General features: G+C 43.1%; 1 protein-coding gene across 2 annotated transcripts in view; it reads right to left on the minus strand.

The window, feature by feature from the left end:
• The window catches only part of vps53 (VPS53 subunit of GARP complex), a 123,786-nt gene that overhangs the window by 55,346 nt on the left and 46,321 nt on the right, over window positions 1-22,119 (minus strand). Inside the window, exons 7-12 of one of the 2 annotated variants that reach the window (XM_061919223.1) lie at window positions 19,684-19,803; window positions 15,164-15,242; window positions 14,948-15,091; window positions 14,688-14,830; window positions 12,729-12,870; window positions 4,311-4,409 (exon numbers count right to left, since the gene is read on the minus strand). In XM_061919223.1, the coding sequence (XP_061775207.1) occupies window positions 4,311-4,409; window positions 12,729-12,870; window positions 14,688-14,830; window positions 14,948-15,091; window positions 15,164-15,242; window positions 19,684-19,803 (727 nt within the window). Of the gene's footprint in view, window positions 1-4,310; window positions 4,413-12,728; window positions 12,871-14,687; window positions 14,831-14,947; window positions 15,092-15,163; window positions 15,243-19,683; window positions 19,804-22,119 lie in introns of both variants that reach the window. The other variant, XM_061919222.1, reaches the window with a different exon arrangement.

A 22,119-nucleotide genomic window follows, 5' to 3' on the forward strand; every position in this document is an offset into this window, starting at 1 on the left:
GAGTTCTGTGTAAATTAATATCAGATTTGGATTTTTGTTTTTGTGTTGTTCCAATGCAAACAAAAGATATAATTAGAGAGTATCGTCCGATAAATGCTTTAAAATGCAATATCGAAAATTATTGGTATCGGTTACAAAAATATCAATATTGGTTTTGCAAAATAAATTTAAAACGCCACTATGTACGCAGACATAGGGAGAAGAACAGGGCGCCAATAAACCTTAAAAGGCACTGCCTTTGCGTTCTGGCCCAGTCACAAAATACTTATGGCTTTTCACACACAAAAGTGAATGCAAGGCATGCTTAGTCAACAGCTATACAGGTCACATTGAGAGTGGCCGCACAAACAACTTTAACACTGTTACTAATATGCTTCTCAATTCCTCTCAACAAAAGAAGAGAAATATAATCTTAGAGAAAAATGTAATTTAAAACATTTGTATGCACGTACAACACTTAAGACCTTCAGTATATCAGTATGTGGAATTAAATTATGGAATGGATTAAGCAAAGCAATCAAACAATGTACTAATATGATCCACTTCAAGAAACTCTTCAAACTGGAAGTGATTACAAAGTACAAAAACGAAGAACCATGATAAACATTCTGATTTTACTCATCCATTCATTCTCAAAATAATCTGACTTATCTCATCGTATGGAATAAAACTTACTTAAGCAATTATTTATTTATTTGTATGGTGATTACTTATTACTTATGGAGTATACATTGTGAATACATTGAGAACAGGAAGTGAACAAAAGTTTTAGCAACTGTTATGTAAAGAAAAGGGGTAGGATTAAATAAGCTCTGCTTCTTCCTCCTCCTTTTCGAACATGTTGAAAAGAGCAACTGGAAATTCTGATGTATCATGTTGTATGCTTGCATGTTCCAAATAAACTCAAACTCAATATGCGCCACACTGTGAACCCACACCAAAGAAGAATGACAAACAAATTTCGCACCGTAACACAACATAAACCCAACAGAAGAAATACCCAGAATCCCTTACGGCACTAAAACTCTTCCAGGACGCTACAATATACCAATATACCTCAAACTCCTGATGCATGTCCCAAATTCCAAGCTGTTGTTCTGAGGCAAGTTAAAAAAAAATAATGCACTTTGTGACTTCAATATTAAATATGGCAGTGCCATGTTGGCATTTTTTCCCCCATAACTTGAGTTGATTTATTTTGGAAAACCTTGTTACATTGTTTAATGCGTCCAGCGGGGCATCACAACAAAATTAGGCTTAATAATGTGTTAATTCCACGACCGTATATATCGGTATCGGTTAATATCGGCATTGGTAATTAAGAGTTGGGCAATATCGGAAGTGGGCAAAAAAGCCATTATCTGACATCTCTAGAAATAAACGTGAACACCAAAGCATTTCTAATTTAAAAAAGTGGTGCATTATTTGACAGAAATGAAGGGGTGCCAATATTTTGGCCATGAATGTATACTGTATCATAAGAACATGACTACAAATTGTTTGTTGCTTCTCTTGGACTGCTTCTTCTGTATGTGTGCACGCGCTCTCTGCGCCTACGTGATGACGAGACCGGGTGAGTGACCGCCGTAAACACCAATCTTTTTATTCGGGCCGGTAAAAATCTAATCCCATAGGCGTGGCGCGGTTGGTAGAGTGGCCGTGCCAGCAACCTGAGGGTTCCTGGTTTGATCCCCACCTTCTACCAACCAAGTCACGTCCGTTGTGTCCTTGAGCAAGACACTTCACCCTTGCTCCTGATGGGTCGTGGTTAGGGCCTTGCATGGCAGCTCCCGCCATCAGTGTGTGAATGTGTGTGTGAATGGGTGAATGTGGAAATAGTGTCAAAGCGCTTTGAGTACCTTGAAGGTGGAAAAGGGCTACACAAGTACAACCCATTTATCATTTACTTTGTAATCGTGCAAAAACAAGACAATTGACAAACAAATGTCTTCTGTTAAACCACTAATGATAACATCATTTTTTGTTGTATGTTTTGCTTTGAAAAGTTTTACTGTGAGGAAGTTGCAAACAGCACCTTTAAGTAAAATAAAAAAGAAGAAGCATTTGAGATAATAAATAAAAGATATAAAACGGAACAAAAAGCTACAAAAATTGTACAGAACGTGTAAGAAAAAAATGTTAGTCTGCATTTTGTATATAGAAGGGTGTTATTTGTCTATTTTTGTAAAAGTCATGGACATTTTAGAGTGAAAAGCAAATTTTATTGTCACTCGCATACAAAACATTCTAATGTGGATTGTTTTCCCTGCCTTCGAGACTCTCCCGAATATCAACAAACTCCCTTCTTGTCTCTCTTGGACACACAATTGTTGTTGACTTTGGACTAGCGAATGCACAAGATCAAAGCCGCGGAACAGTGACACACTGCAGGCTGACACACAAACATGCATCCAAAAAATATACGCCACATTCTACTGTCTGCCCCGCAGGTTTGAGGACCAGTCATGGACAATTTAGAGTGAAAATCAAATGTTGTTTTCACTCATATACAAAACAATCTAACTTGGATTGTTTCCCTGGTTTCGAGACTCTCCCGAAGGACAGTGCAGCGAAGACACAACAAACTCCCTTCTTGTCTCTCATGGACACGCACCTGTTGTTGTTGACTTTGGACTAGCGACCGCACAAGATCAAAGCCGCGGAACGGTGACAAACTGCAGGCTGACACACAAACATGCATCCAAAAAATATACACCACATAGTACTGTCTTCCCCGCAGGTTTGAGGACCAGTCATGGACAATTTAGAGTGAAAATCAAATGCTGTTTTCACTCATATACAAAACAATCTAACTTGGATTGTTTCCCTGGTTTCGAGACTCTCCCGAAGGACAGTGCAGCGAAGACACAACAAACTCCCTTCTTGTCTCTCTTGGACACACACCTGTTGTTGTTGACTTTGGACTAGCGACTGCACAAGATCAAAGCCGCGGAACCGTGACACACTGCAGGCTGACACACAAACATGCATCCAAAAAATATACGCCACATTCTACTGTCTGCCCCGCAGGTTTGAGGACCAGTCATGGACAATTTAGAGTGAAAATCAAATGTTGTTTTCACTCATATACAAAACAATCTAACTTGGATTGTTTCCCTGGTTTCGAGACTCTCCTGAAGGACAGTGCAGCGAAGACACAACAAACTCCCTTCTTGTCTCTCGTGGACACGCACCTGTTGTTGTTGACTTTGGACTAGCGACTGCACAAGATCAAAGCTGCGGAACAGTGACACACTGCAGGCTGACACACAAACATGCATCCAAAAAATATACGCCACATTCTACTGTCTGCCCCGCAGGTTTGAGGAGCAGTAATGGACAATTTAGAGTGAAAATCAAATGTTGTTTTCACTCATATACAAAACAATCTAACTTGGATTGTTTCCCTGGTTTCGAGACTCTCCCGAAGGACAGTGCAGCGAAGACACAACAAACTCCCTTCTTGTCTCTCATGGACACGCACCTGTTGTTGTTGTTGACTTTGGACTAGCGACTGCACAAGATCGAGGCCACGGAACAGAGACACACTGCAGGCTTTCACACAAACATGCATCCACGAAAAATATACACCACACATACATAACCCCTTCCCCACTCTCAACCCAACGCCCTCGCCGCAAATCCCATAGGGGTGATGAAAGGACGGTCAGCGCCTGAGAGCTGCGGCCTACCACCATGACCCCGCACTCCCTTCCCTCTGCTGCTAGATATCTCGAGATGTACGTTGTAAATATGTATAAGTGCTTTGCTATGGAGTTTTTTTCCCACTCCAGACTGGGCCCCCTTAGGAGCTCAGTCTAGATTGTATTTAATTACTCATCTTTAACCATCGTTTTACCTTTTTCCCCATCTTTTACGGGGCACCTTGTGGCGACCCATCAGCGTTCCTGTTCTGTAACCCTGTTTGTTTGTCTAATCTTGAACGGGTTTGAGCTGAAAACAGAGTTTTTTGTACTTGTGCAATGACAATAAAGACCTACATATCTATCTATCTACCTACCTATCTATCTATCACTCCTATTTGAGATATTTAATCTTACTTAGATTTCAGTTTTTGCAGTGTGGGTAAGATCCGTTGAAAACATGTGCTGCCAGTCAGCCATCCACCACAGTTAAATAATGCTTACGTCAAAAAGGTTTTGCTAGCAGAGCAATAACAACAGATGAACACGTCCTTGAGGCAAACCAATTTCGGAGTACAATATCTTTATGAAAGTATATTTTGAAATGTCTGAAAGTGCAGTACATAAAGTATATATTAAGTACTTTTCTATTGAAACTCATCTCACCTTGGCAAGATCCTCATCCTTTTCAGTACCCTCATCTTCACCAGCATCGTCTTCCAAGAAAGGGTTAGTGGGGTCTAACGGGCTCTCGGACTTCTTCTGCTGCTTGGACAAAGAAAAACTCGATTATTTTTGGTTGTGCCGTTTAAAGCAGGCAGGGGTGTCAACCTCAAATACAGAGTGGGCCAACATTTTAAACGGAACAAAGCCACGGGCCAAGGTTGAACAAATGAACCTTTTAATAGGGACCCAAACAAGTTTTGCATCAAATATTGAACAAGCAAGGCTTATATAACTTTAGTGACATGCAAAATCCAGTTTCAAATAATAATAATAATAATTAAAAAAATATCAATGGCATATCAAATAAAATTTAAATAAAAATGTTATGCCTTTTTTTTTCTATTTGCAATCTTCTGAGGTAAATATAAATTTTTTTCCACAGGCTAATAATAAATTTGAAAATAAAATAATAATGAATGAACCAAACATTCAAGCCTTGAAGTAGCAAGAGAAAATGCATGAATAAAACGTTAATTATTGCTCAGTTTGCTGGAAGTTTCCTGGAAGAGTTAGTGCTGCAAGGGGTACTGGGTATTTGTTCTGTTGTGTTACAGTGCGGGTGTTCGCCCGAAATGTGTGTGTCGTTCTTGTTTGGTGTGGGTTCACAGTGTGGCACGTATTTGTAACAGTGCTAAAGTTGTTTATATGGCCACCCTCAGTGTGACCTTTATGGCTGTTGGCATTCATTTGTGCATGTGTGTGTGTGTAAAAGCCACAAATATTATGTGACACGCTGTTAGTATGGAGAAAAAGCGGACGTGACGACAGGTTGTAGAGAACGCTAAAGGCTAAACGCCCCCAATACAGTTGTCCAGGTGGAAATCGGTAGAAATTGGGGAGAATGGTTGCCCCGGGAGATTTTCGGGAGGGTCACTGAACTTCGGGAGTCTACCGGGAAAATTAGGAGGGTTGGCAAGTATGAGTATTAGCGGTGAATGCGGTGTTATAGCGGCACCGACGCTGTATAACACCGGAGGGCCAGCTCTAATGCTAAATTGATATTGCCTCAAGGGCCAAATTAAATTACACGGCGGGCCAGATTTGGCCCGCGGGCCAAGGTTGAACAAATGAACCTTTTAATAGGGACCCAAACAAGTTTTGCATTAAATATTGAACAAGCAAGGCTTATATAACTTTAGTGACATGCAAAATCCAGTTTCAAATAATAATAATAATAAATAAAAAAAGATCAATGGCATATCAAATAAAATTTAAATAAAAATGTTATGCCTTTTTTTTCTATTTGCAATCTTCTGAGGTAAATATCAATTTTTTCCCACATACTAATAATAAATTTGAAAATAAATTAATAATGATCGAAACAAAGATTCAAGACTTGAAGTAGCAAGAGAAAATGCATGAATAAAATGTTAATTATTGGTCAGTTTGCTGGAAGAGTTATTGCTGCAAGGGGTTCTTGGTATTTGTTATGTTGTGTTACGGTGCGGGTGTTCGCCCGAAATGTGTGTGTCGTTCTTGTTTGGTGTGGGTTCACAGTGTGGCACATATTTGTAACGGTGCTAAAGTTGTTTATACGGCCACCCTCAGTGTGACCTGTATGGCTGTTGACCAAGTATGTGTTGCATTCACTTGTGTGTGTGTGTGTGTAAAAGCCACAAATATTATGTGACACGCTGTTAGTATGGAGGAAAAGCGGACGTGACGACAGGTTGTAGAGAACGCTAAAGGCAGTGCCTTAAATGCACGCCCCCAATATAGTTGTCCAGGTGGAAATCGGTATAAATTCTGGAGAATGGTTGCCCCGGGAGATTTTCGGGAGGGGCACTGAACTTCGGGAGTCTACCGGGAAAATTGGAAGGGTTGGCAAGTATGAGTATTAGCGGTGAATGCGCCAGCTCTAATGCTAAATTGATATTGCCTCAAGGGCCAAATTAAATTACACGGCGGTCCAGATTTGGCCCGCGGGCCAGAGTTTGACACCCATGGTTTAAAGCATGCGAACTAGGTCGGGATGTGGTCACATACAGTACATTTGATGTTGATGTATTTTGACCGATAATACAACTAATAATTATCCAAATTGAGTTTTATAACTTTGACGGAGCCCTTCATAAGACATTAGAGTAAAAATGCATCCTTGGGCCGAGACATGGAACATTGCAGAGGCTGTGCGTGAGTTTAGGGAACAACATATTTTAGGAATAACAACCAGGACCACCAGCGCCTCCAGACAAGTTTCAATTTAAGTGTGGGAGGAACTTTTCGAGAGGAATAACGAAAATTCACCCTCAAATTATTCCTAATTGGGCATGATAACTACGGGGGTGGCAGCATGTCTGCCTCACAGCCAGGTGGTTCTGGGTTCGAGTCAAAGCTGACAACTCTCCGTGTGAAGTTGGCGTGTTCTCACGGTGTTTTACAGCATTTAAGTCTCACCTTAAAACTCATCTGTATACTCTAGCCTTTAAATAGATCTCCTTTTTAGACCAGTTGATCTGCCGCTTCTTTTCTTTCTCCTATGTCCCCTCCTCCCTTGTGGAGGGAGTCCGGTCCGATGACCATGGATGAAGTACTGGCTGTCCAGAGTCGAGACCCAGGATGGACCGCTCGTCGGGACCCAGGATGAACCGCTCGCCTGTATATCGGTTGGGGACATCTCTACGCTGCTGATCCGCCTCCGCTTGAGATGGTTTCCTGTGGACGGGACTCTCGCTGCTGTCTTGGATCCGCTTGAACTGAACTCTCGCGGCTGTGTTGGAGCCACTATGGATTGAACTTTCACAGTATCATGTTAGACCCGCTCGACATCCATTGCTTTCGGTCCCCTAGAGGGGAGGGGGTTGCCCACATCTGAGGTCCTCTCCAAGGTTTCTCATAGTCAGCATTGTCACTGGCATCCCACTGGATGTGAGTTTTCCTTGCCCTTTTGTGGGTTCTTCCGAGGATGTTGTAGTCGTAATGATTTGTGCTGTCCTTTGAGACATTTGTGATTTGGGGCTATATAAATAAACATTGATTGATTGATTGATTGACTTCTGGTGCTGTTGGGCTAACTGAAGACTTTCAATTCTCCATACATGTTAAGATAAAGAAAAAAGGGTGGCTATTTCGAAGAAACTACAATAATTGGAACTGTACTGTTTACACTGACGTAAACAACTAATAATTATCCAAATTGAGTTTTATAACTTTGACGTCCAACACGTCTTCCTATGAGGAAGCAGTGCCTGGGGAATCTGTGGTGGACTCTCCTATTTCTGGGGCTGAGGTCGCTGAGGTAGTTAAAAAGCTCCTCGGTGGCAAGGCTCCAGGGGTGGACGAGATCCGCCCGGAGTTCCTTAAGGCTCTGGATGCTGTGGGGCTGTCTTGGTTGACAAGACTTTGCAGCATCGCGTGGACATCGGGGGCGGTACCTCTGGATTGGCAGACCGGGGTGGTGGTTCCTCTCTTTAAGAAGGGTGGACCGGAGGGTGTGTTCCAACTATCGTGGGATCACACTCCTCAGCCTTCCCGGTAAGGTTTATTCAGGTGTACTGGAGAGGAGGCTACGTCGGATAGTCGAACATCGGATTCAGGAGGAACAGTGTGGTTTTCGTCCTGGTCGTGGAACTGTGGACCAGCTCTATACTCTCGGCAGGGTTCTTGAGGGTGCATGGGAGTTTGCCCAACCAGTCTACATGTGCTTTGTGGACTTGGAGAAGGCATTCGACCGTGTCCCTCGGGAAGTCCTGTGGGGAGTGCTCAGAGAGTATGGGGTACCGGACTGTCTTATTGTGGCGGTCCGCTCCCTGTATGATCAGTGCCAGAGCTTGGTCCGCATTGCCGGCAGTAAGTCGAACACATTTCCAGTGAGGGTTGGACTCCGCCAAGGCTGTCCTTTGTCACCGATTCTGTTCATAACTTTTATGGACAGAATTTCTAGGCGCAGTCAAGGCGTTGAGGGGTTCCGGTTTGGTAACCGCAGAATTAGGTCTCTGCTTTTTGCAGATGATGTGGTCCTGATGGCTTCATCTGACCGGGATCTTCAGCTCTCGCTGGATCGGTTCGCAGCCGAGTGTGAAGCGACCGGAATGAGAATCAGCACCTCCAAGTCCGAGTCCATGGTTCTCGCCCGGAAAAGGGTGGAGTGCCATCTCCGGGTTGGGGAGGAGACCCTGCCCCAAGTGGAGGAGTTCAAGTACCTAGGAGTCTTGTTCACGAGTGAGGGAAGAGTGGATCGTGAGATCGACAGGCGGATCGGTGCGGCGTCTTCAGTAATGCGGACGTTGTACCGATCCGTTGTGGTGAAGAAGGAGCTGAGCCGGAAGGCAAAGCTCTCAATTTACCGGTCGATCTACGTTCCCATCCTCACCTATGGTCATGAGCTTTGGGTCATGACCGAAAGGATAAGATCACGGGTACAAGCGGCCGAAATGAGTTTCCTCCACAGTGTGGCGGGTCTCTCCCTTAGAGATAGGGTGAGAAGCTCTGCCATCCGGGAGGAACTCAAAGTAAAGCCGCTGCTCCTTCACATCGAGAGGAGCCAGATGAGGTGGTTCGGGCATCTGGTCAGGATGCCACCCGAACGCCTCCCTAGGGAGGTGTTTAGGGCACGTCCAACCGGTAGGAGGCCACGGGGAAGACCCAGGACACGTTGGGAAGACTATGTCTCCCGGCTGGCCTGGGAACGCCTCGGGATCCCCCGGGAAGAGCTAGACGAAGTGGCTGGGGAGAGGGAAGTCTGGGTTTCCCTGCTTAGGCTGTTGCCCCCGCGACCCGACCTCGGATAAGCGGGATGGATGGATGAAAAAAAGATGTATACATTTGGGAAAAAAACATCTGAATTGACCTGTATTGTGAACATAGTAAGAAATGGTGAACAAAAACTCAAATCTAAGTAAGATTAAATATATCAAATAAGGCTGATAATTGCTTATTTTCTGTCTGATAAGATAATTCTTCTCACTAAGCAGATTTTATGTTAGATTGTTAGGGTCCCTATTGAAACTGCTGTGTTTTATTATTATTCCGCACCTCCGCGCTGTAATTTGACCCCCTTAACATGCTTCAAAACTCACCAAATTTGACACACGTCGGTATAGCAAACCTTCCCAACATATTAAGCAACCAATCCGCCAAAATGAAAATTGCGCTCTAGCGCCCCCTAGGAAAAAATTACAGACAAAACTGCATGTAACTTCTGTTAGGAATGTCATAGTGACATGAAACAAAAACTCCTATGTAGGTCTGACTTAGACCCAATTTTCATACACTCACTTCTTTCAGCAAAAATCTACAGGAAGTTGGCAAAAACCCCTTCAAAATAAAATTTGCGCAAAAAATGCAATTTTTGCCTCTTTGCGCTGTAATTTGACCCCTTTAAAATGCTTCAAAAGTCACCGAACTTGGCGCACACATAAGGACTGGCGAATATTGCGATCTAATGAAAAAAAAAAACTCCAAAACTCAAAATTGCGCTCTAGCGCTATTTTTGAATAAAACACTGAAAAAACTGCTCCTAGGAAGAAAACACAGACAAAATTGCTTGTAACTTCCGGTAAAAATGTCGGAGAGACATGAAACAAAAACATCTATGTAGGTCTCGCTTAGACCTACATTTCATAGATTGACAACCCCCAAGAAAAATCAACAGGAAGTTTGCAATCCCCCCTTCCAAACAAAAGTTTTGTAAAAACCGGTCACCTTTCTTCAAACATTATCTCCTCTGAGTGCGTTTGTTGTTTTGGCTTCAAACTCGCACAGGAGAGAGATTGAACCCTTCTGATTAAAAGTATAGAACAGAGTTTTGATAAGTTCTCAGGTTTTGATTTTACGCGCCTTCAAAGAACCCCTGTGCAAAGTCTCCTAAAAAATGTCATTTTTGCCTCTTTGAGCTGTTATTTGACCCCCTTAAAATGCTTCTAAACTCACCAAACTTGACACACACATCGGGTCTGGCAAAAATTGCGATGTGATGAAAAAACCTAACCTCAAAACTCAAAATTGCGCTCTACTGCCCCCCTAGGAATACAACACGGACAAACTGCTCCTAGGAAGAAAACACAGACAAGACTGCTTGTAACTTCCGGTAAGAATGTCAGAGAGACATGAAACACAAAACACTATGTAGGTCTCACTTAGACCTACATTTTAATAATTAACATACTTCAGCAAAAATCAACAGGAAGTTTGATATTTTCACTTCAATACAACAACTGCATTACTTTCACAATGCATTAGATTCTCAAAATAGTGGCTCCAAGGCGTCTTCTAACGCTTATCCGGCCGTGGGTCTCGGGGGCAGCAGCCAAAGGCGGACCCGACCAACGCTGCTTGCAGCTTTAATTTTACTTGTTTTAAGGGGTTTTGGTCCTAAATGATCTGATTAAGATATTACAGCTTTTTGCTGAGATTTGATTACCTATATTGAGTAAAACATGCTTGGAACTAGTATATCAACTGTTGCAAAGTTGTGCCATCAATAAACTTACTTTTTTAAAGTAATAATTTATTATTTCAAGCATGAAATAAAAAGTCAGGACTTTGACACAATTGTGTCTCATAATTAAAACAGATGACAGCCAAATAGAATTTTGCTGTTTTATTTTCAATGAAACAATAGAATAGATGTACTCTTACAGTAGTACAGTTGGCACAGTACAGTAAACTCACAGTTAATATTTTAACATTTCAAACAATTTTGAACAGAAATAGTTCATGCACATTCAGATAATTTTTTTCAAAATTACAATAAAAAAAAAAAAATGGCCGAGGGCCGGGCTGTAAATAAATGAATAAATATATATAAATAAATGAATAAATAAATATATATATATGTATATATATATATATATATATTTTTTATTTTTATTTTATTTTATCCCCCCCCCACCAATCACTGCTCAGTGGGCTTAGTGGTTAGACTGTCTGCCCTGAGATCGGTAGGTCGTTAGTTCAAATCCCGGCCGAGTCACACCAAAGAATATAAAAAAGGGACCCATTACCTCCCTGCTTGGCACTCAGCATTAAGGGTTGGAATTGGGGGTTAAATCACCCTAAATGATTCCCGGGCGCGGCACCGCTGCTGCCCACTTCTCCCCTCACCTCCCAGGGGGTGATCAAGGGTGAAGTGAAATGAAGTGAATTATATTTATATAGCGCTTTTCTCAAGTGACTCAAAGCCCTTTACATAGCAACACCCAATATCTAAGTTACATTTAAACCAGTGTGGGTGGCACTGGGAGCAGGTGGGTAAAGTGTCTTGCCCAAGGACACAACGGCAGTGACTAGGATGGCACAAGCGGGAATCGAACCTGCAACCCTAAAGTTGCTGGCACGGCCGCTCTACCAACTGAGCTATGCATTTGATGGGTCAAATGCAGAGAATAATTTCGACCACATCTAGTATGTGTGTGACAATCATTGGTACTTTTTACTTTCACTTTACTATATAAATATATATATATATACATGCATACATAAATATACATATATTATATATATATACACATATATACATTTACACATACACACATATATATATATATATATATATATATACATATATATATATATATATATATATATATATATATATATATATAGGAGACCCTGCCCCAAGTGGAGGAGTTCAAGTACCTAGGAGTCTTGTTCACGAGTGGGGGAAGAGTGGATCGTGAGATCGACAGGCGGATCGGTGCGGCGTCTTCAGTAATGCGGACGTTGTATTGATCCGTTGTGGTGAAGAAGGAGCTGAGCCGGAAGGCAAAGCTCTCAATTTAGCGGTCGATCTACGTTCCCATCCTCACCTATGGTCATGAGCTTTGGGTCATGACCGGAAGGATAAGATCACGGGTACAAGCGGCCAAAATGTGGCGGGGTCTCTCCCTTAAAGATAGGGTGAGAAGCTCTGCCATCCGGGAGGAACTCAACGTAAATCCGCTGCTCCTCCACATCGAGAGGAGCCAGATGAGGTGGTTCGGGCATCTGGTCAGGATGCCACCCGAACACCTCCCTAGTGAGGTGTTTAGGGCACGTCCAACCGGTAGGAGGCCACGAGGAAGACCCAGGACACGTTGGGAAGACTATGTCTCCCGGCTGGCCTGGGAACGCCTCGGGATCCCCCGGGAAGAGCTAGACAAAGTGGCTGGAGAGAGGGAAGTCTGGGCTTCCCTGCTTAGGCTGCTGACCCCGCGACCCGACCTCGGATAAGCGGAAGATGATGGATGGATGGATGGATGGATGGATATATATATATACATATATATATATATATATATATGTTTTCTTTTTTTAATACTGATATATATATATATATACATATATATATATATCAGTATTAAAAAAACAAAACATTTTTTGGGGTATAATATTTACAATACTGTGTGTTTTTTTTTGTGTGTGTGTGCGCGTTCTTACCCCGGGTGCGTCGGTTAAAGTGCATCCGCTGAAACGTTTAGCCAGCAGACCTTCAAAGTTGGTGGTCCTCTGAATGGCAAACAGAAGCAGCTTCACTTCGATCTCCTTGGCTCGTGTCCGCATTACTTTGGAAAGTTCCGCTCTGGGGTTCACATAAACAAATTGACACACACGCAACAAATGATCAACGCACGGCTCCCGGTTGGGTCCCACAGTTTCCGTCACGTTAGGTTTGTGTGCGCGCCCTTGCAGTTGATATCTTTGACAGTAGTTGCTTTGACAGTATGACAGAGATGAGCTGGCTTTCTTCCAACGAACCTGCTATTATTTTTGTCAGTTGTCCTTTTATTGACAGTTGCATCCAGGAGCCCATTGGGCCACTGCCAAATCCTTTTCTCTATCTTGTTATTCTCAAGGGAGAAACTGAACATTTTACTACTATGTCACTGCCTAAATAGGCCACCGACGTCAATTGAACTGAAAATTGCCCTAAATCAGAGTCACGACGACAAGTGCGTCAGCACATTAGCATAATAATTCCTCATTTTCTGCCAGTGTGAGTCAGTGCATTGTACTGCGCCCGCATCTCATCATTCGGCGCTTAAAAGGTACCGTATTTCCTTGAATTGCCGCCGGTTATATAGTATGCGCCTGTCTAGAATTACTGCCGGGTCAAACTCGTTTCGCAAAATAATTAGCGCATGCTTAGCATTACCGCCGGCTCAGGATTAACGCCAAGTCAAACTCGTTTCGCAAACTATTATTTTTATTAGCGCATGTCTCGAATTTCCGCCGGGTAAAACTCGTTTCGCCTAATAATTAGCATATGCCCAGAATTTCCACCGGGTCAAACTCGTCACGTCACGAGTGACACTTCACCTGTCATCATTTTCAAAATGGAGGAGGCTGATTTCAATCATTTGAAATCGCATAAAGGGAAGAAGATTAAGAGCTATTCAGTAGGATTTAAGGTCCAAGCTATTGTTGTCTGTCTATCTGTGTTGGCCCTGCGATGAGGTGGCGACTTGTCCAGGGTGTACCCCGCCTACCGCCCGATTGTAGCTGAGATAGGCGCCAGCGCCCCCCGCGACCCCAAAAGGATATAAGCGGTAGAAAATGGATGGATGGATGGAAAAAGAACAGTAAGCAGCTATGTTTTATTAATATACCGTAGCCGCGTGTGTCAAATATGAGTCATTAAATGCCTCCTGCCTCCTGGTGGTAGAGAGCGCTAGTGAAGTGAAGTGAAGTGAATTACATTTATATAGCGCTTTTTCTCTAGTGACTCAAAGCGCTTTACATAGTGAAACCCAATATCTAAGTTACATTCAAACCAGTGTGGGTGGCACTGGGAGCAGGTGGGTAAAGTGTCTTGCCCAAGGACACAACGGCAGTGACTAGGCTGGCAGAAGCGGGAATCGAACCTGCAACCCTCAAGTTGCTGGCACGGCCACTCTACCAACCGAGCTAAACCGCCCCACAGTGATCCTTCTTGCGACTACTCGGCTGCAGAAGAAGTGACAACAAGCAGCGATCGTTTATTTTTTCCTCTCGCTTGCACTTTTAACATGGAGGATTACATATCTAAAATAAAACAGTTTTCTAAACTGGACTTTCAATCGAAGCAGGAGGTAATAAAGCAAGATCTCCATCGAGACAGAGAGACTTTTAAAACTGAAGAAAGATAAGGAAGACTTTTATAAACAAGTTATTGATGCTTTTGATCAGAAGGAGCTGCGCATGGACTTTATTCATAAGTAAAGGTAAGACCATAATAATGTTTTTTTTTATTAAATGTGCATTTAATGATGGTATCCTTACATCACACTCAAATTTATAAGCGCAGGCCTATATTTACCACATGCCTTTGGTAAGCGCCGGAGTGAGAAGAGGTTTTAAATCAATTAGCGCCCCGGCGGCAATTCAAGGAAATACGGTACATGTTGTGTGGAATAATACCTGGTAATGTGGCAGAACTCCACCGCGATACGCTCGGTCATGCACCACTCCTCTGGAAACATGCGTCCGTATTTTTCTTCGTAGTCGACGAGCTGCCGCTTGATCCAGGCGTAGCGACGATCAATCTTGTCCAGCCATGCGACCTAGAACATATGGTGATGTACTTTTTCCGCGAGCGCCGGCGTTGGCGAGGAATCAACCGTGGGGTTGTCCTTTTAAGACAATCAAAAAGACATTTGTGTCCGTGAGCGTTAACTCACATCTTGGTTTTCCTGAAAAAGCACCAGGTACTCCGACAAATGCTGCCGGATGAACTTTTTGATGATCTCCTGTTTGATGCGTGGGTCGAGAACGTTGGCGACCAGACAGGCGTCCCTCAGCACGTTGCTGGGCCCACCTGGCCTCTGAGCGGAGGAACGATCATTAAGCCGGGAGACGAGTGAGAGAACACAAAGAAAGCCGGACGGCGTGTTTACCTTGGAGCCCTGGGCTGGGAAGGCTTCTTCAAAATCCGCCAGGATCTGAGTGCCCAACTCACTCTGTGCCGCTTTTACTCTACACAAGTCAAAGAGCAAAATCACACAGGATGTAAGCGTTGTCTAAATTAGTCAAATCTCTCTGGTCTGCTGCCCATGTGAGATATGGACTCCAATAACAGGCCTGGGCGATAAATTGGTTTTATCGAGGACTTCAAGTTTTTGCTCAGGCGTACTTTTTGCCCCCAGGAGCTTCCAACTTATTTCCTTAGCAGAGATTATCACATCAAGCAAAACATAACGCCAATGAGAGCGAGAGGTTTCTTCCAAAGAAAGGAAAAGTGTTGTCAGTGGTTTTGTTTTGCGGCAAAATGACTGCACGCTGTAAAGCTGGTGGAAACAAACTTTTTACATGTTTTAATGGTACATAGGGGTCCATCTGTATGTAATAAATATTGCCAGTCTCAATTAACTTGTGCTCAGCTGGGAAAGTAATTATAGATACCGTATTTCCTTGAATTGCCGCAGGGCATACAGTATGCGCATGCCTTGAATTACTGCCGGGTCAAACTCGTTTCGCAAAATAATTAGGGCATGCTTAGTATTACCGCCGGGTCAAACTCGTGACGTCACGAGTGACACTTCCCCTGTCATCATTTTCAAAATGGAGGAGGCTGATTTCAATACCGGTAGTTTGAAATTGCATAAATGGAAGAAGATTAAGAGCTATTCAGTAGGATTTAAGGTCCAAGCTTACATCACACTCAAATTTTTACTGCATGCCTTTGGTAAGTGCCGGAGTGAGAAGAGGTTTTAAAATAATTAGAGTATGCTTACTTTTACCGCATGCCTTTGGTAAGCGCAGGAGTGAGTATAGGTTTTAAATCAATTAGCGCCCCGGCGGAAATTCAAGGAAATACAGTACTTATTATGTCATCGATTTAATTAATATGAAATTAAAGCGTATTAAATCATGTTAATATTAAAAAATGTAACGTAATTAAATGTGGGGATAAAAAAGGCATCCGGTCCTATGTTGACTGCCAGCTAATCGATGCTAACATGCTACGCTAATCGATGCTAACATGCTATTTACCGGCGGTGCTAAAGCAGACATGGCACAGAGATGTATGGATAACCTGCAGATGCATTTGCAACTATATTACGTTTCCTTCCACCCACATTTAATGCGAAACAAACACTTACCAATCGACGGATTTAAGTTGCTCCAGTGTCAAAAGATGCGAAAGTCCTGATCGTTTGGTCCGCACATTTTACCGGCGATGCTAACGCAGCTATTCGGCCATGCTATGGCTATGAATAGCGTCAATAGCTTCAGTTTCTTCTTCAATACTTTCATACTCCAACCATCTGTTTCAATACATGCGTAATCTGTTGAATCGCTTAAATCGCTGAAATCCGAGTTAGAATCCGAGCTAATGCCGCTATATCTTGCTGTGGTATTCCCATTGTTTGTTTACATTGGCAGCACTGTGTGACGTCACAGGGAAATGGCCAGTGTCTTCGCAGAGAGCGAAAATAAAGCACTTTAAAGCTTTATTTACGGATATTCCGAGACCGGTAAAATTTTGAAAAAAACTTTAAAAAATACAACAAGCCACCGGGAACTGATTTTTATTGTTTTTAACCCTTTTGAAATTGTGATAATGTCCCCCTTTAACCCAGGGGTAGGGAACCTATGGCTCTAGAGCCAGATGTGGCTCTTTTGATGACTGCATCTGGCTCTCAGATAAATCTTAGCTGACATTGCTTAACACGATAAGTAGTTAATAATTCCACAGTGGGGCTTCACGGTGGAAGAAGGGGGTTAGTGCGTCTGCCTCACAATATGAAGGTCCTGGGTTCGATCCCGTGCTCGGGATCTGTCTGTGTGGAGTTTGCATGTCCTCCCCGTGAATGCGTGGGTTCCCTCCGGGTACTCCGGCTTCCTCCCACTTCCAAAGACATGCACCTGGGGATAGGTTGATTGGCAACACTAAATGGTCCCTAGTGTGTGAATGTGAGTGTGAATGTTGTCTGTCTGTCTGTGTTGGCCCTGCGACGAGGTGGCGAGTTGTCTACGGTGTACACCGCCTTCCGCCCGATTGTAGCTGAGATAGGCACCAGCGCCCCCCGCGACCCCAAAAGGGAATAAGTGGTAGAAAATGGATGGATGGATGTTGTCTGTCTGTGTTGGCCCTGCGATGAGGTGGCGACTTGTCCAGGGTGTACCCCGCCCTCCGCCCAATTGTAGCTGAGATAGGCACCAGCGCCCCCCGCGACCCCAAAAGGGAATAAGTGGTAGAAAATGGATGGATGGATGGATGGATGTTGTCTGTCTATCTGTGTTGGCCCTGCGATGAGGTGGCGACTTGTCTACGGTGTACACCGCCTTCCGCCCGATTGTAGCTGAGATAGGCACCAGCGCCCCCCGCAACCCCAAAAGGGAATAAGTGGTAGAAAATGGATGGATGTTGTCTGTCTATCTGTGTTGGCCCTGCGATGAGGTGGCGACTTGTCCAGGGTGTACACCGCCTTCCGCCCGATTGTAGCTGAGGTAGGCACCAGCGCCCCCCGCGACCCCAAAAGGGAATAAGTGGTAGAAAATGGATGGATGGATGTTGTCTGTCTATCTGTGTTGGCCCTGCGATGAGGTGGCGACTTGTCTACGGTGTACACCGCCTTCCGCCCGATTGTAGCTGAGATAGGCACCAGCGCCCCCCGCGACCCCGAAAGGGAATAAGTGGTAGAAAATGGGTGGATGGATGGATGTTGTCTGTCTATCTGTGTTGGCCCTGCGATGAGGTGGGGACTTGTCCAGGGTGTACCCCGCCCTCCGCCCAATTGTAGCTGAGATAGGCACCAGCGCCCCCCGCGACCCCAAAGGGAATATGTGGTAGAAAAATGGATGGATGGAATTCCACAGTGTTAAAAATAACGTTCAAAATATAAAACATTCTCATGCATTTTAATCCATCCATCTGTTCAAGAAGTCGCACTAAAGGTCAAAAGTATTGTATTTATTATTGGTTGCCTTCAGAATAACAATGTTATTAAAAAGAATAAGAGATGCACGCATTTAGTTGTTGTAATCAGGGAAAGTCCAAATAAAAGAGGAGGCGTAGAATTCTCTTGTCAGAGCGTGGGACGACACTGTACAAGGGTACAGGTCCACACGTTTCTCCTCATTGAGCTAAATTGAACCCAGTCTCCGTTTAATTCCTTGTTTCTTGTCTGTTTAGTAGACGTCATCAGTGTTTGAACCCCATCCATCCATCCATTTTCTACCGCTTATTCCCTTTCGGGGTCGCGGGGGCGCTGGCGCCTATCTCAGCTACAATCGGGCGGAAGGCGGGGTACACCCTGGACAAGTCGCCACCTCATCGCAGGGCCAACACAGATAGACAGACAACATTCACACTCACATTCACACACTAGGGCCAATTTAGTGTTGCCAATCAACCTATCCCCAGGTGCATGTCTTTGGAAGTGGGAGGAAGCCGGAGTACCCGGAGGGAACCCACGCGTTCACGGGGAGAACATGCAAACTCCACACAGAAAGATCCCGAGCCTGGATTTGAACCCAGGACTGCAGGACCTTCGTATTGTGAGGCAGACGCACTAATCCCTTTGCCACCGTGAAGCCCGTCCTGGGCCAATCTTCCAAATATCCCCTCGTGCCATAACATCACATAATCAGGTTGACCGTCGGCCCCCATTTGTGTAAATGTCTCATTAAAGACAATAAGGCGACTGACAAAGAAGCTCCGATTGGTCCCTTGAGATACTAGGTTTTTCTGTTGTATCTACGCGGTTATGTGGTAGTTGCTAGGTCCTGCCATGCGCGTAACAGCTTACTTACGGAACCAATTACAATAACGCATACACTAATGTAAAGCATATCACATAGGAACTCCAAAATGATTATCAGCTCAGTTTTGACCAATATTGAGTTACTGGGTTTTGCTTTTGTACGGTGAGATCTCTAGTCACAGTATATTATAAGAACAGGGGCTGTTTTAAATTGGGAAAAACACACAGTACATATCCTCAAATTGTTAGTAATTATTAGACAGAATGTCAGTAACGTTTGCTAAATGTATGTTTTTCAAACAATCATGTGGGTTGAGTTTTTTCTTGCCTTGATGTGGGATCCCGACAGTTGTATTCAGTGTTAAAAATATTATACGGCTCTCACGGAAATACGTTTTAAAATATTTGGCTTTCGTGGCTCTTTCAGCCAAAAAGGTTCCCGACCCCTGCTTTAACCGATCATTTCTTTACAAGCCTATGGTCTGTTACTGCTGCGGGGTGACTTCTTCCATGCAGCTGTTGTTTGGTATGAACACTGTCTGCCACACCTCAGTCAAAACACAACAGATGGTCATCTTTCCCAATTCGGGGGATCAACACTACTCTTGAGTGGAGCTCGCAGCTTGTTTGCAGAATCTCGACGGATTCTACAGCGGGGGGGCGGGTTTACTATTACCATAGATGTATGTCCGGCATGTGTGAGGTACCTCTCGGAGAGCTGTCTGATCTGCGGTATGCCCATGTACTTGTGGAAGTGCTCAAGCACGTTCACCACTCCCTGAAGGAGATTGGCCACTTCACCGTACTGCCTTTTTCTGGTCATCGCCCTGGAAAACACACACACGTGCACGGTGGATTTAACAGTGCTTGCATGGGGGAAAAAAAAAAAAAAAGTATCAATTGAGACTGTTAGACACGGACAATGAGAGCAATGATAGCAAATGGTTCTAATTTAACGGCAACAAATTGGTTCAGATGGCGCGGTGCTGGAAAATGATTTGGCACATCATAAAAACCTCAAGACTTCTCTTCTTGGATGTGAAATGCACAATAAACTGACAAATCCAATTTGATATAATTCGCAGGAAAAAAAAATCACTGTGGCATCACATGTTTTTTGTCATGTTAATTGGCTTTAAAAAACACTTGTAGATCCATCCATCTATCCATTTTCTACCGCTTGTCCCGTTTGGGGTAGCGGAGGGTTGCTGGAGCCTATCTCAGCTGCATTTGGGGGGAAGGTGGTGTACACCCTGGACAAGTCGCCACCTCATGGGAGGGCCAGGAGAGAGAGACAGACAACATTCACACTCACATTCACAATATAATGTTACCAATCAATCCCCAGGTGCATGTCTTTGGAGGTGGGAGGAAGCCGGAGTACCCGGAGGGAACCCACGCAGTCACGGGGGAGAACGTGCAAACTCCACACAGAAAGATCGAATTGGGATTGAACCCAGGACAATTTAATATAATTCGCAGGAAAAAAAATCATTGCGGCAACAATATTGACAACAGCCTCAACAGGCGTCTGAGATTCTTTTCTTTTCTTTCTTTCTTAAGTTTATTTCGAACATGAACACACTTACACTAATGTGTATATTTTAGGCCATTGGTTATTTGTTTTATTTTTGCAAAAAATAAGTAAATAAATAATATATATATATATATATATATATATGTATCGGCTGGGGACATCTCTGCGCTGCTGATCCACCTCCGCTTGGGATGGTTTCCTGCTGGCTCTGCTGTGAACGGGACTCTCGCTGCTTTGTTGGATCCGCTTTGGACTGGACTCTCGCGACTGTGTTGGATCCATTGTGGATTGAACTTTCACAGTATCATGTTAGACCCGCTCGACATCCATTGCTTTCTTCCTCTCCAAGGTTCTCATAGTCATCATTGTCACCGACGTCCCACTGGGTGTGAGTTTTCCTTGCCCTTATGTGGGCCTACCGAGGATGTCGTAGTGGTTTGTGCAGCCCTTTGAGACACTAGTGATTTAGGGCTATATAAGTAAACATTGATTGATTGATATATATATATATGTGTATATATATATATAAAACTGTGTCATTAACACTCACAGGCATAAAACTACTTTTTTAAAGTAATAATTGCTTACTTCAAGCATGAAAAAAAAATCATGATGCCGAGCGCATATCATTATGTCAAGATAATGGCACCAGCATTACTTCATTTAAGAATATTTTTCAACATATTTCGCAAAAAAGTCTCTTTTTTTCTACAAAGAAAAGTGCACTTGTTATGAGTGAGAATATACTTACCGTATTTTTCGGACTATAAGTCGCCGTTTTTTTTCTTAGTTTGGCCAGGGGTGCAACTTATACTCGGGAGCGACTTATGTGTGAAATTGTTACCACATTATCGTAAAATATCAAATAATATTATTTAGCTCATTCACGTAAGAGACTAGACGTATAAGACTTCATGGGATTTAGCGATTAGGAGTGACAGATTGTTTGGTAAATGTATAGCATGTTCTATATGTTATAGTTATTTGAATGACTCTTACCATAATATGTTATGTTAACATAGCAGGCACCTTCTCAGTTGGTTATTTATGCCTCATATAACGTACACTTATTCAGCCTGTTGTTCACTATTCTTTATTTATTTAAAATTGCCTTTCAAATGTATATTCTTGGTGTTGGGTTTTATCAAATAAATTTCCCCCCAAAAATGCGACTTATACTCCAGTGCGACTTATACTCTGAAAATACGGTATTTTAAGGTATTTTTGGGTTCATTGAGGTTAGCTAATTTTACTTGTTTTGGAAAGCCTTGACAAGCCGAATTTTCTGGTTTTTATTGTCAGATAATTCCGAAAAATATGGTATTTTAAGGTATTTTTGGGTTCATTGAGGTTAGTTAATTTTACTTGTTTTGGAAAGTCTTGACAAGCTGAATTTTCTTGTTTTTATTGGCAGATTTAAGGTATTTTTGGGTTCATTGAGGTTAGCTAATTTTACTTGTTTTGGAAAGTCTTGACAAGCCGAATTTTGTTGTTTTTATTGGCAGATAATTCCGAAAAATATGGTATTGTAAGGTATTTTTGGGTTCATTGAGTTTAGCTAATTTTACTTGTTTTGGAAAGTCTTGACAAGCCGAATTTTCTTGTT

Source organism: Nerophis ophidion, linkage group LG13 (assembly GCF_033978795.1).
Source record: "Nerophis ophidion isolate RoL-2023_Sa linkage group LG13, RoL_Noph_v1.0, whole genome shotgun sequence".
NCBI classification, from domain to species: Eukaryota; Metazoa; Chordata; class Actinopteri; order Syngnathiformes; family Syngnathidae; genus Nerophis; species Nerophis ophidion.